Raw genomic sequence first — 12,058 nt, 5'->3', positions numbered from 1 at the left:
TTTCCCCTTATTTTTACTGCATTTTACAGTGGTAATTTTTTTATACTTTTCAGAAACTGTTTAACATATCAGTGAACAAGCAAGGAGATGCATTATTTCCAATGCTAGTGGTATTCTTTTTTTTTTTTTTTTTTTAACTTTGTATCTAAACAATGACTAAAGTCCCCCTAAATGTTGAGGAAAGACTTGAGCTCATCGTTTATAAATACCACCCTGTCAAAATGGTTGGTTGTGTAATGTTCTCATCTATCCCACCAGTTGTACTTTGACAGTTTATTTTGTTTGTGAAAGTACTGCAGACAAGGAAGATGAATTTTTGCAATGCAGTCCTAATGAACTTTAGGCATTATTATAGTAACATCAATTCTATGAAGGAGTTAAACATTCACTGCACTGCTTAAGAGAAGTCAGAGTACTTCATTTTATGCATCTTGAATTTTTGAATTTGTCCTGTGTCTCTTTAATGCAGAATATAATGGAGCACATCAAATAGGAGAGCAGCTGCTGTTTTTTGAAAATACTCTTTTGACAGTACTGTAGTCATGTAGTCATGAATGCCATACATTAGATTATGTTGCTTCTGTGTTCTCTTAGGAATCAAAAAAGCTGACTTCTGATACTCGTCTCTCCCCAAAGACAGAATGTTTGAGTTTTTTTACTTTCAGTAATTAAGAACCCCTGTCAGACAGCACAGAATGGTTGAGGTTGGGAGACCATCTGGTTGAACCACTGCTCAAGCTGAGACACCCTCTGGGCTACCCGGAACCATGTCCAGATGACTTTGGAGCATCTCCAAGGAGTGAAGCTCCACAGCCTCTCTGGGCAACCTGTTAATCCTTTTCATTACTCTATATACGTAGAAGATAATACGTGCAAGCAGCTCCAAAAGTAATGACTCCTGGTTTTCGTATTGTCCTGTGGCTTCAGAAGTAGATGGTGGTGGTATGGCAATCCCACCAATGCTCTATTTGTTGCCATAAGACAGAGGGCAACAAAGAGGCAGTGTGACAGAATGGCATCTGACGTGGAAATGGGGATGAAAGCACGAAGTAAAGGTGTGTCATTAGATTCCTCCATGTGGGAAAAAATGGCACTCATTGACATTCATTGATGTTCCTGAGTATTTCTGGAGAGCAAACAGTGGGTGTGAGCACAGTGAGGCAGTGGGAGATGCATTTCAGCAGTGGTCACAGTGAGTCACCTCCACTGGGACGGATTTTTGAGAGCATAGCATGCAGGCTCTTGTTTATTACTGGTGAAAATAGCTAATGGTGGTGACTGGTGAAAAACAGTGTTATGTAGATGAGAATTTGCTCTTTGTAGCAAAATAAACAGGGGAGGCATTACTTTTGGAGCAACCTGTGTATGTGAGTGTGTGTGTGTATATATATACATATAAGATACACTACCACAGTGTGTGTGCATCCTAATGGAGAATAAAAAAACCACAACCAGGAGCTTAGTTTACATTTGCCTGTGCACATCTGTGCTAGGATTAATGAGCCACCAAAAATTAATTCCTTCTGTACTTGCCTGTTCCAACTGAGACATGCAAAGTGGGGAGCAAAATACCATATTTTATATGCTTGAGATGTCATTAGTGGTTTCAAGTAAAAAAAGAAATACTGATCTGCAACTTTGACAGATAAAGGTCTTGGTTACCAGAGAACGCTTCTAGAGGCACGACAGAAAATACGTATTAATCTGATATTCAGTAGATATGCTTTTGATTATTATTATAAGAGTTTTTTGCTGAAATTTTGCTTCACTAAATTAGGAAGCGAGAATGCAAAGTTCGCATTTGCATTGGGTGCAAGTTCTTGAATTTTTAAAATTATACATCTGTGTATATGTATGTGTATAAATATATATAAAGATATTTCTGTTTTAATGAAGCCTTTAGTGCGTCAAGTCAGAGCTGTGATTTTTGGACTGGATTTTACAGATATCTTTCTGATCTTCATGCGCCTGGGGACCCTGCTTGGCAGTGCATTGGTGCTCAGCATCAGTGGATTCTACAGCTCATGCACAACTGTAAGGAGAGCTATGTTAAAGAGCAAAAAGGCAAGGATATGTTTTTATTATATATGCGTGTTTGACACTTAGGAATTTGGCATTGCCTTTTCTTTGACAAGTTATAGTGTGTGAATGACACTTTTTTTTTGTTCTCTGCTTAATTTTGATAGCTTTTCACAAAGCTGAATTATTTTTTTTTCTTTATTATAAAAAGAAAGTATCTGTTGGAATTTTGTTTTTGTTTAACTTAGAACATGTAAGTTTCTTAAATGGGAAAAGCATTAAATTTCAATCATATATCTGAGGTTTACTGTCCTCTGGAAATATTACTAGAAGTTCACATTAAATCCACCATTATATATTTCTTCTTCGTACTGTATGCTGATAGTGTATGGTTATGGAGGACATTGAAGTACCATATGCTGAAGTATTATTTCTTGGTATGCAGTAAATGATGACACAGGGTTCTCTTATTCTTTTTTACCAGTGCAGTTTCAAAACTGATTCTTCTCATTCAGGCACAGACCTGTGAGATTATCTTAAGCATTCAGTTTGTCCATTTTACATTAAGAGCTATATGAATACTTAGTTGTATTCTGTCTAGTTTTGCCAGTGTTGTTCCTTGAAGAAATGGACCCTCATATATTTTTTCAGGTGTGGCAGCAATTGAGCTCCCAGTCATAAACCATCACATCTTTGTATTTTCAAAATGGAATAGGTAGGCAGGAGACTATCTGGTGTTTCTAGTAGTAAAATTTGTAACCTGGATTAGAAAGTGAAAATACTGTATTGTTTCTCAAGAAGTCTTAACAAGTTTGCTGATATTCCTGAAATGAGTATGCTTATTGGAATCTGAGGTGGCTTGTAGGTAATTCCCATGTTTAGTGTTGTTGCTGTGTATCCCAAACCAAGAAAGGTGTTCTCTTCTGAGAAGCACAAGAGTTTTACTTAGAGCTGTGGCAGATAAGTGCTGTGAAATTAATTGCTGCAGCATGCTTACACTTTCTTCTTAAGCAGAGATTATGACTTCAGGTGTAGGGTTCACAGGGTGCTTAACACCCTTACTGACAGTGATGTCAGTAAGTTATACCTTACAGTATGCACGTACTTTTTTTCTATAAAACGTTATTGAATGCTGTGGGACCTGCTGGGATGTTAGGCTGATTTATTGTACTCTTAGTCAAAATCCAGTACGTTTCCAAAACTTCACCATCCTTCTCAAAAACCTGAAGGACCCTGCAGTATATATCTATCAAGGGCAAAATTCACAAATGAAAACGGCCACTGTTGATGATTGTAAGCTTTCTTTTTCTCCTTTCAGTTGCAAAACAGTATATAGAAATCTCTTAGCTTCTTAACAAGAAAAAATAGGGGCACAAAAATGTTAAGTACTTGCAACTTCTTTGTTGTAGTAGTCTACATAATGTTGATATGCGTGCTCCAGTAATTAATCAAAAAATGGATCTAAATTCCTTGGCTTGTCTTGAAAATCTTAACCTTTTGGTGTTTTTCTTGCAACAATTCTGCTTACCTCAGCCTTAATATCAAAGGAACTTCTTATGTTAGCAGCTTTGTTTGGCTCACAGATGGAGGAATTTGCATAACTTGTCTGCCCAGTAAATGCATGTATGAATAGTTAGTATTTGCATGAAAAAAATGCTAATATAGTATAACTTTTATTAAAAAGAGCTAGTACCATTTAAATAGTTTCCTTTCATCCTTTTCTGTGGTCCTTAGTGATGTACTTCTTGCACACATTTAAAACACTCAAAAATTGATCCTGGTTCATGGTATTCCCCGTTCAGTATCTATTTGAGCAGAGGTAAGTTGCTAATCTTGGTTTCTTCTTTCCATGGATCTTTAATTTTAACATACATCAGAGGGGAGAAGGCAAAGAGGAAACTTGGAAGAGTTGGTGTTAACTGCCAAGTAGAACAGTGCTGACTGTGATCTGAGAAATGGAATTTATTTTCATCTACTTTCACTGATGTATAATTTTCTAGAAGGATAAGAGTGTTTTTTCACTCAGATGTCAAATTGGTTTCACATGACTTTGAGGACTCAAATCAATTTGAAGTCCGAAATGGGCTTTATATATTTACAAACTCAGAAGTTGTTTTTAAGACATAGCAGTAGTAAATTTGCAGACTAGCCTGCTCCTTAAAGCATGCTTCCTGAAAAGGTTTTGTTCATCAAGCATTTAGAGGAGGAGGTAGATCATAATGTTGACAGTCTCTTGAGAAATGAATTAGATAATTTTCTATGTTTCTCTCCTCAACATGGATAATGTACTTTGTTTCTAACAGATGGTGTATGCTAGAATATGTGAATAGTCCCACCTTGAACGAACCAACAGTTGTGGCTGATTTTAGCTGTTTTTCTCCAGACTGTGAACCTGTTGGTTCAAGCTGGCTGACTCAAAACTCTTCAGTAACAGATTGTATCTATTTATGCATTTGTATCCATATGTTGTTTTTATTTTTCAGCTTTCAGTTGAGTTTGTGCCAAATAATTTTGCTGCTGACTTACTAGTTTTCAAAGCAGACCAGAGCTCTAAGTTGTTACACATGATGAATTTTACTACCTGAAATGGATTTGGAATTAGACAAGAACCTTTGCTTTTCTTACCTGGAGAAGCCTTCTATTAACATTCCTGGACCAGAGTTTAGTAGCAAATTGTGAGATACCAAACGTTCTCGAAGAATTTGTTTGTGGGTCATGATGCACTTGGGAAGGGATGGCTACCATTGCAATTATTTCCTAAACAGGCTAAAAAACAAAACTAAATGCATTCTAAAGAGAACTCAGTCCAAATATACTCATCAGTAACAAGCTAACAATGCATTCCATGTTATTTACACACTACCAGAGGATGATCGTTGCAACTTAATATATAGATTTTTCATACACAGAAATAGGATCTACTCCTATCTTCTCTAAGAGATTGTGTCACTGTATCATCTTGTCTGGGCCACTGGTAATGGCAGTTAAGACAAAGCTCCAGTATTGACAAGAAATAAATTTACTTTTCTATGCCCCATGGGTTCATTACCTTTGTCTGATGACTGCCCTCTTGTTAATGTATTTTCAAGGCCATCCCAAGCAAAAGTAGGGAGTGGAGTGAGCTAACATATGCTGAGACAGTTGAAAGTGCTGACAGGAAACTGCAAATTAGATTTAAAATATATATGTAGATACCAGAATAATATAAATAGAAATATACTTACATCTCTAACTGTAAATCTTTCACACTCAGCAGTACTCTCATATGTAAAATAAGAATAGAACAGCCTCTGTGTTTGTCTGCTATTAGAGATTAACTCCATTTTGTAGAAAATTCTTACAGTTGTAGGCATGTGAAGTTTCTTAACAGAGTGCAATCTCTAATGAAGCTTAACATAAGAAAATGTTGCAAATTTACAGTGCTATAATGGTCTTGGTGATCATTGTTGGAATTTGTTTCTGGTGTTAGCAAAAGTGCCATGTGTTTCAAATTCTGTTTTTAGTTAATCAGTTAATCCAGCTTGTTCTAGTGTTACATCCAAAACTTGAATGGTATATAAGGCTTTGCTAAATTTTGGCAGATAATTCGTCAGCATGCCTCTAAGACTAGCAACTACCAGCAGCAAATTATTCAATCAGATTTTTCCTTTGATTTTAATTGACAGTTACTAACTGTGAAATGCACAGCAATCTAATCATTAGCTTATTGGTTGTGTTTATTTCGAACATCTAAATAGGATGAAAATGTTATGTCAAATGTACAAACAAGTTCATAGCTGTATTAGCATTTTGGAGAAAATTTCCCTTGAGGAATATCCATGTATGGATATTAGTATACTCTTCCCTTTCAGCCTTAAACACTAGTGGTTTGATTAGTCCTGTGTTATGTGGACTTCATTACATACTCTGATATGACAGTTGTTACTCACACATCTTTGCTTTTATTCTATCTCCTCCCCCATGTAACCATAACACACTTTCTCATTTGTGAAATAAGTAATGCACACAAAAGATGCTTGTATTATGAGAAACTGTTGAAATACAAACCCACGTGTTGCAAGGAGTGAATATGCATGTATGACAGCAGAGGAAAATTTCTTCTGCTCTGGCATATGTGTAGCTTGGACAAAAAGAGAGAAACCCAACAGCAAAAAATCAGTGGAAACGTTAAGCTGTATGGGCAGTGCCCAGATCACAACACTCCGATGGTGGTGTCCATATTAAAGCAGTCTTCTCTAATACTTAGATTCTTTCATAAAAGATGCAGCTATGGACATGGGACATGCAACTGCCTGGAGCTCTAGCTGCAGATGTAACGAAGCTTGCAAATACAAAGATTTGTATATTTTCTACTTAATGTGCCTGGTTTGCTAATGGGATAGGTGCTTGTGTTCTTTTGTTGTTATTAAAGCCATTTTTTTTATTATGGCTGTGAAGTGATTTCATGAAGCAGTGATAGAGTCCATTTATAAATCTGATTGCTATCTGCTATTGCTGCCCACTGAAAGAAGCAGATAAAGCTGGTTTGCTGCTTTTTACTTCATACGTAGTTGTTTGCTAGGGAGATGGAGATGAGACTAAAACTTTTCCTAAAAAGGAAAAAGAATACTTTTGATGGCTATGAATATAAAATTTAACACAGAGAAACACTGTGCTCACTCAAAGCACAATTTCTAATATGTCTGGTAAGAGGTATGTGGATGACAAACTGAATTGTGCTGGTAGTATTTTGTGCCTTTTATTGGCTGAAGCCTGAGTTGCTTCTTCTGAGCTTTGAACTAAGACTTGGAGAAGCTTGAGGACTTTCAGACCTGGTATCTGGGTATGAGACAGTTTCCTTCAATTAAAAATTTTTGTATTTGTGACTTTAGACTTTATTTGGCAATTCCCCTACTTTTTGGGCATAATTTTAGATCTTTAGTATGGTGCATGCTTTTCAGACTTGTTGGAATACAGGAAACCTGGAGGATATAATAACGTAAAATGACATGAAAATAAATGTAAATAAATGAGGTTTAGTTGAAAATCTGCCTGGGGCACTAGGCGGCTAGCCAAAATGAATCAAGCAATGAGATTCATACTGTGAGTACCAGAAAAAGAAGCTATGGAGGTTGGACCATTTCCTGTGTGGCCAGTGGTTATTACTTAGACTTCAATATCGGCTGGACAGGTTCCGTGATCCTGTGAGTTAAAATGGATAGGGACTTTAATTCAGTTATCTTCAAAGTGACTGAAAGCATCTTTTAACTGGTCTTTTTAAGATATATGCACTAAGATTATATATAAGCTGTCAGTACCCTTAAGTAACTAAACCTGTGCATGGAAACACTAACACAGTGGGAGGGTGATCTTTCTACTGCCCTTGAAGCTGCAAAACATACAGCCTTTTGATGTTCCCAATGTGGAGGTAGTTCTTGGTACTCAAGTATAATAGTTCAGTCGCAGTGATGGGTTTTTGTTGTTCTGACTGCTGAAAGAATGCAGTCTTTGCAGCACTCAGAATACTGTACAGGGAAGTGCATCTGTGCCAGGTTAACAGCAGTTTATGTAGTGTGAAGAAGGGAGATGGATACTTAAACTGCACTGGTCTGTCTTCTGTGCCATACTGAGATTCTATTTGCCACGCAATGAATGATCTATCTTTGTTAGATCAGACAGACCAGCAAGGCTTGTGTCAAAAGGGCCTTTTCAATTTGTTATCCTAGCAGCTGGTTCTCTTCCATTGCCTTTGCTTACTGTACATCTGGAAGAAGACTTCTTGCAGCTGGGAACCATTTCGTGTCTAAACTACATCCCCTGTCTGTAGCAGAAACACTCTTTTGACAGCAGATGTCAAGCAAACCCTTAATGGGTTATTAATTAAATTTTAAAAATTAATCAGTACAGAATTTGACGCCAGATTTGTTTTTGTCCTTTACCCCTGTATCTGTAACTTTGTTGTTGTTTAGATTTTCGTTGGGAATTGCAGGGTGGCATTGCTCTTTATCCAATACTTTAAATATTAAGAACCTATCCTGCAGATATTAAATACTGTGATTAAAAAGAAGCACATGTCGTTTAAAAGCAAAGCTGAAAAAAATAGTACCGCTGAAGCTAAAAGAAGCTGTCTATTCTCTGGCTAGAATTTTACCTTGGTGTTTTGAATCTTTTAAATCATTACACAGGAAATGAAGTAGAAGCGAACTGTTTTCAAAGTCAGTGAAGATCATAGTGTCCATTGGAGCTAGTGTAGTAAAATGACATCACTTTGTTTATACACTGAGCTTGAAGTATTTGGCTTCTGCTTCAATGTAATTTGGCCTGCAGGACTGACAATAAGTTTTGCCCTTAGGTTGTGAAATACTTAGAACACCACTCAAAATAACAGTACACCCAATTGCCCTTTTTTGTGGTGAATCAAAAAATGGTTTCATTCTACAGTTGGGATAACAAAGACTAGCCTGAAGATTAAAAAAAAAAAAAAAAAATTAAAAACTGATCATTTTTAAATGTGTTCCCAAAATATTCTTTCCTTAAAATGAAGCAATTTAATCTTCACACACTGCTAGTAATGCTAGTAAGAAAAGGGTTCTCAAGGAAAAAAAGAAAAAAGAAAATGCAGTCATTCATCTGCTAAGCAGGTTAATTTTTAGGTAATTTCTTCTGCTTGCCTAATTTCTTGCCCAGACAAATTGAAATTCTCTCTGCGGCGTCCTTGAAAGGAATCTTATCCTGGTTGTGTCAGTGCAGGCTCCAGGCACGGCGTGTTTGGTCAACAAGCAACAGTGGGTGGTCAGGCTGCAGCACAGGACAAGGGCCCGCTGTGCGCAGGAAAAAATGTTCAAAGGTGTTTAAGGGTGGTAAGGAAGTCGGCCGCCCTTCTGAGCGTCCGGAGGCTATAGATCAGCCTTCCCTCACCATTGTGGCCTGTGAGAAAATTCACTCCCAGATACATAATGGATGAAAGAATACAGTAACTGCATTCACCTGGTTGCACATCTGTAGGGGCTTTTTCTTTCTTAATCTTGCTCATATGCATGCTATGTGTGTACGTTTAGTCTGTGTAATGACTGCTTGTTTGACTTGCCCTGGAAAATCACGTTGACAAATGACACAGCCCGAGGTTGGCAACTTGTTAACGTTCTTGATTGTCGCTGCGAAAAGTGCTTTGTGTAATCCTCTGTTAGTCAGTATCTTCTGCAAAGATTTTAAAAACCTTTTAAAAACCTTCAGCTGAGTGGTATGGATGTGGCCGGGTGGCAGCCAGAGGTAGGATTCCCCCCCGTGCCCCAAGGAGCCCATTCCTCTGAGGTGGCTGATGGAAGCAGGCAGAGCCATGGCATGGCAGCTCTATGAGACCTCATTACAATTGGTTTTGTAATTGTTTAGTAACACAGAAGTCAAGCTCCTTTTAAAGATTTCGGTTGTTGAGCATGAAAAAGTCTTATTTGAGGCAGATTTCACGCTAGTCATCTTTTATATCAAGGCTGCAGCACGCTGCATGCCGAGAGTGTGCAGATAGCATGCACAAAAACTCAAGGTGTGTGCATCAAGCACAGATGCATAGTACCCTGTATCAGATCTAGCTCTGATAAACTTGGAAAAAGTGAAAATATAATAAAAGAGCTCAAAACGCATTGCACTTGGATTTTGTTTTATTTGAGATTCTTAAGCTAGTGACATCTTATTGCACTAGAGCAGAGAGGTCTGAAAAAAAACACTGTTCTTTTTATCTCACGCAGTATCTGAATTACTTGAATTTTATTCTACATACGTTGTGCACAAAAAATTGAAGCCCAGTAAAATTCCTTAAAAAGAAAAATTGAGGCAATGTTAACGTCCTTAAAATGTATTATTTGATCTCACAATTTTACAGTTGTAAACGTAATAAGAATTTAATGATACTTCTGGTTCATTGTGACTGTTTGGTAGGAGAGGAGAATGTAGTACGCTTGTTTTTCCTGTGTTTCCTTGGTTAAATATACACTTGTCGTGGGAGTCAGACAGATATACCCATGTAGATGCAAAAAACAACAAAACCAAAATTTCTGTAGCTTCAAAGACGTGGCATAATTTTATAAAACAAATGTCAGGCAGAAATGTGTATGTGATATCCTAAAAGCTATTAGCACAATAAAGAGTTAATTTCTTAAAACTTGAGATTGTTGCTATCCTATATTCAGGAGCTAAGAACGTAGAAATACCATACAAATCAAAAAAAAATGAAAAGCAGTATATTAGTATTTGAGTAGTTCATTTAACTTTATAAATATTATTGTCTACAGTCCACACTAATATTAATTCATTGCATTACATTATGCGGCTAAGCTTAAGCTCTTGGCTCCAGAGAAGGAATGAGCTGGGTTGGGAGAAAAAGTGTTTGTAAGTCGATTCCCACTTTTTTTTTTTAATACAAGATTTATGTGTTAGTGCGTAGTCTTCAAGCGCTATCTTCTGGTCCGGTGAAAACAAGATCAGCTTTGCTAATGTAGTCCAGATGTTTATTAGTCCTGAGGGTATATGTGCTGTTGTAGTTCCCTGCTGCTGTGCTATAGTTGCTTGTAATGCTAGACAACCAATTAAGAAATTAGTTCATGTTAAACTTTCTTTTCCTGGTAAGGCTGCAAACTGATGATGTGGTTTTTCTGGTGGAACAAGAGAGTATTCTTTACGTGTTTTCTGTTCCTGGTGAATAGGTAGAAACCGTTTGGGCAGTGTGGGGTTAATATAGCAGCAATACAGGATTTTTAGGTTTTTAGCTCCCTCAGACAAATGGTTTTAATTGAACTAATTCACAGTAAGATGTTTGGGTAAGTGTATCTGTTTTTCTTAATCCTGACGTCTAACTGGCACTGTCATTTTTAGAGACCATCTGTTTACAAGAAATTCCTCTTATTAACAAGGTGTTTGAAGGGTGAGAGTATAAATCCTATATGAAGACATCAAAGAGGGAAGCTTTGGTGTATCTTGCATTTTTCTAAATGCAGGTTTTGTGAAAATAGGATTGCTACTTTTTGATTTAGAATATAAAATAGGCATATAAATTTACTTCTTTTTTACTAGCAGTGCCTCTGACAGTTCTCATTTGTCTTTACAGACACATTGTGGTGTTTGTTTGTTTTTTCAACCTAATAAAATGTAGATATGTTGAATCTCAGAGTCATGTTTTTATGGAAACCAAAGAACTATGGGAGACACTTAAAACTTCTCAAAGTTTTCTATATTTTTCTTTTTATTCTGGATAGAATCTCTGCAAGTTACCAAATGCATAATTGCTTTTGTTTGGTTGTTTTGCTTCTGAAAGCTAGAGAGAAATAAATTTGTTTTGCTTCCACTTCATTCTGCAAGGTTGCTGAAATACTTTCTCACAAATTAATTATTACATTTAAGATATGTTTTAGTAATCATATTAAATCCAAATGCAGACCTTCTGCAGATCTGTGTTGTATGGACAGTTGAATAGTACTAGTTCATAATTAACGATTTGCATTTGCAAATTACGTTGCCTACTTTTAAAACTTCTGGTAGCTTTAGTTTTTTCCTTCCTCATTACTCTCTGGTTTTAGTTGATGCAGAACAAAGTCTTTTCCCCAGTTCTTACCGAAGCTCACAATAGAAATTGCTCATGGTGCCACTCACCCACTGCAGCAGATTCCTCATAGCTGAAAACTCACTGATTTTAAAGATGTTGTAAATATAAGACAGTTGTAGTAAGCGGAGTTATATAGTCAACAGAATGATAATGCAGACCAAAGATAGCTGGATTCGCCAAGTCGATTAGAGCAGTGGGGCAGTTTTTAACTGCGGCGAAGGAGTCAATTTGCTGAGGTGTTTTATAGTGTGAGCAGTGAGGAGATGAACCAAGGAACTGACCGATAGCCCTGTAATGACAGCGCCGCCTTGAGGCCACACGAAATTTCTTAAAAAAAACACTGATATCAGAGGAGGAAGAATTCTTTTCAAAAACAGCTTTGCAAATTTGCAATAAGCTTCACAATGCTTAAATTGTTCTTTAAACCCCAGCTGCTGAAATAAATTGGCTCGCTGTTATCTTCACCGC

At 36.9% G+C, this 12,058-nt stretch overlaps 1 protein-coding gene across 1 annotated transcript in view; it reads left to right on the top strand.

Moving 5' to 3' along the window:
* Positions 1-12,058, top strand: part of EXOC2 (exocyst complex component 2) — a 129,375-nt gene that overhangs the window by 53,914 nt on the left and 63,403 nt on the right. The window contains exon 11 of the mRNA XM_085220289.1: positions 1,946-2,064. Within this exon, the coding sequence (XP_085076415.1) occupies positions 1,946-2,064 (119 nt within the window). The remainder of the gene's footprint in view (positions 1-1,945; positions 2,065-12,058) is intronic.

The sequence above is a fragment of the Meleagris gallopavo genome, chromosome 3, assembly GCF_905368555.1.
Source record: "Meleagris gallopavo chromosome 3, MGAL_WU_HG_1.1, whole genome shotgun sequence".
In the NCBI taxonomy this organism is placed as follows: domain Eukaryota; kingdom Metazoa; phylum Chordata; class Aves; order Galliformes; family Phasianidae; genus Meleagris; species Meleagris gallopavo.
This window is presented reverse-complemented; position numbering and strand designations above follow the sequence as displayed.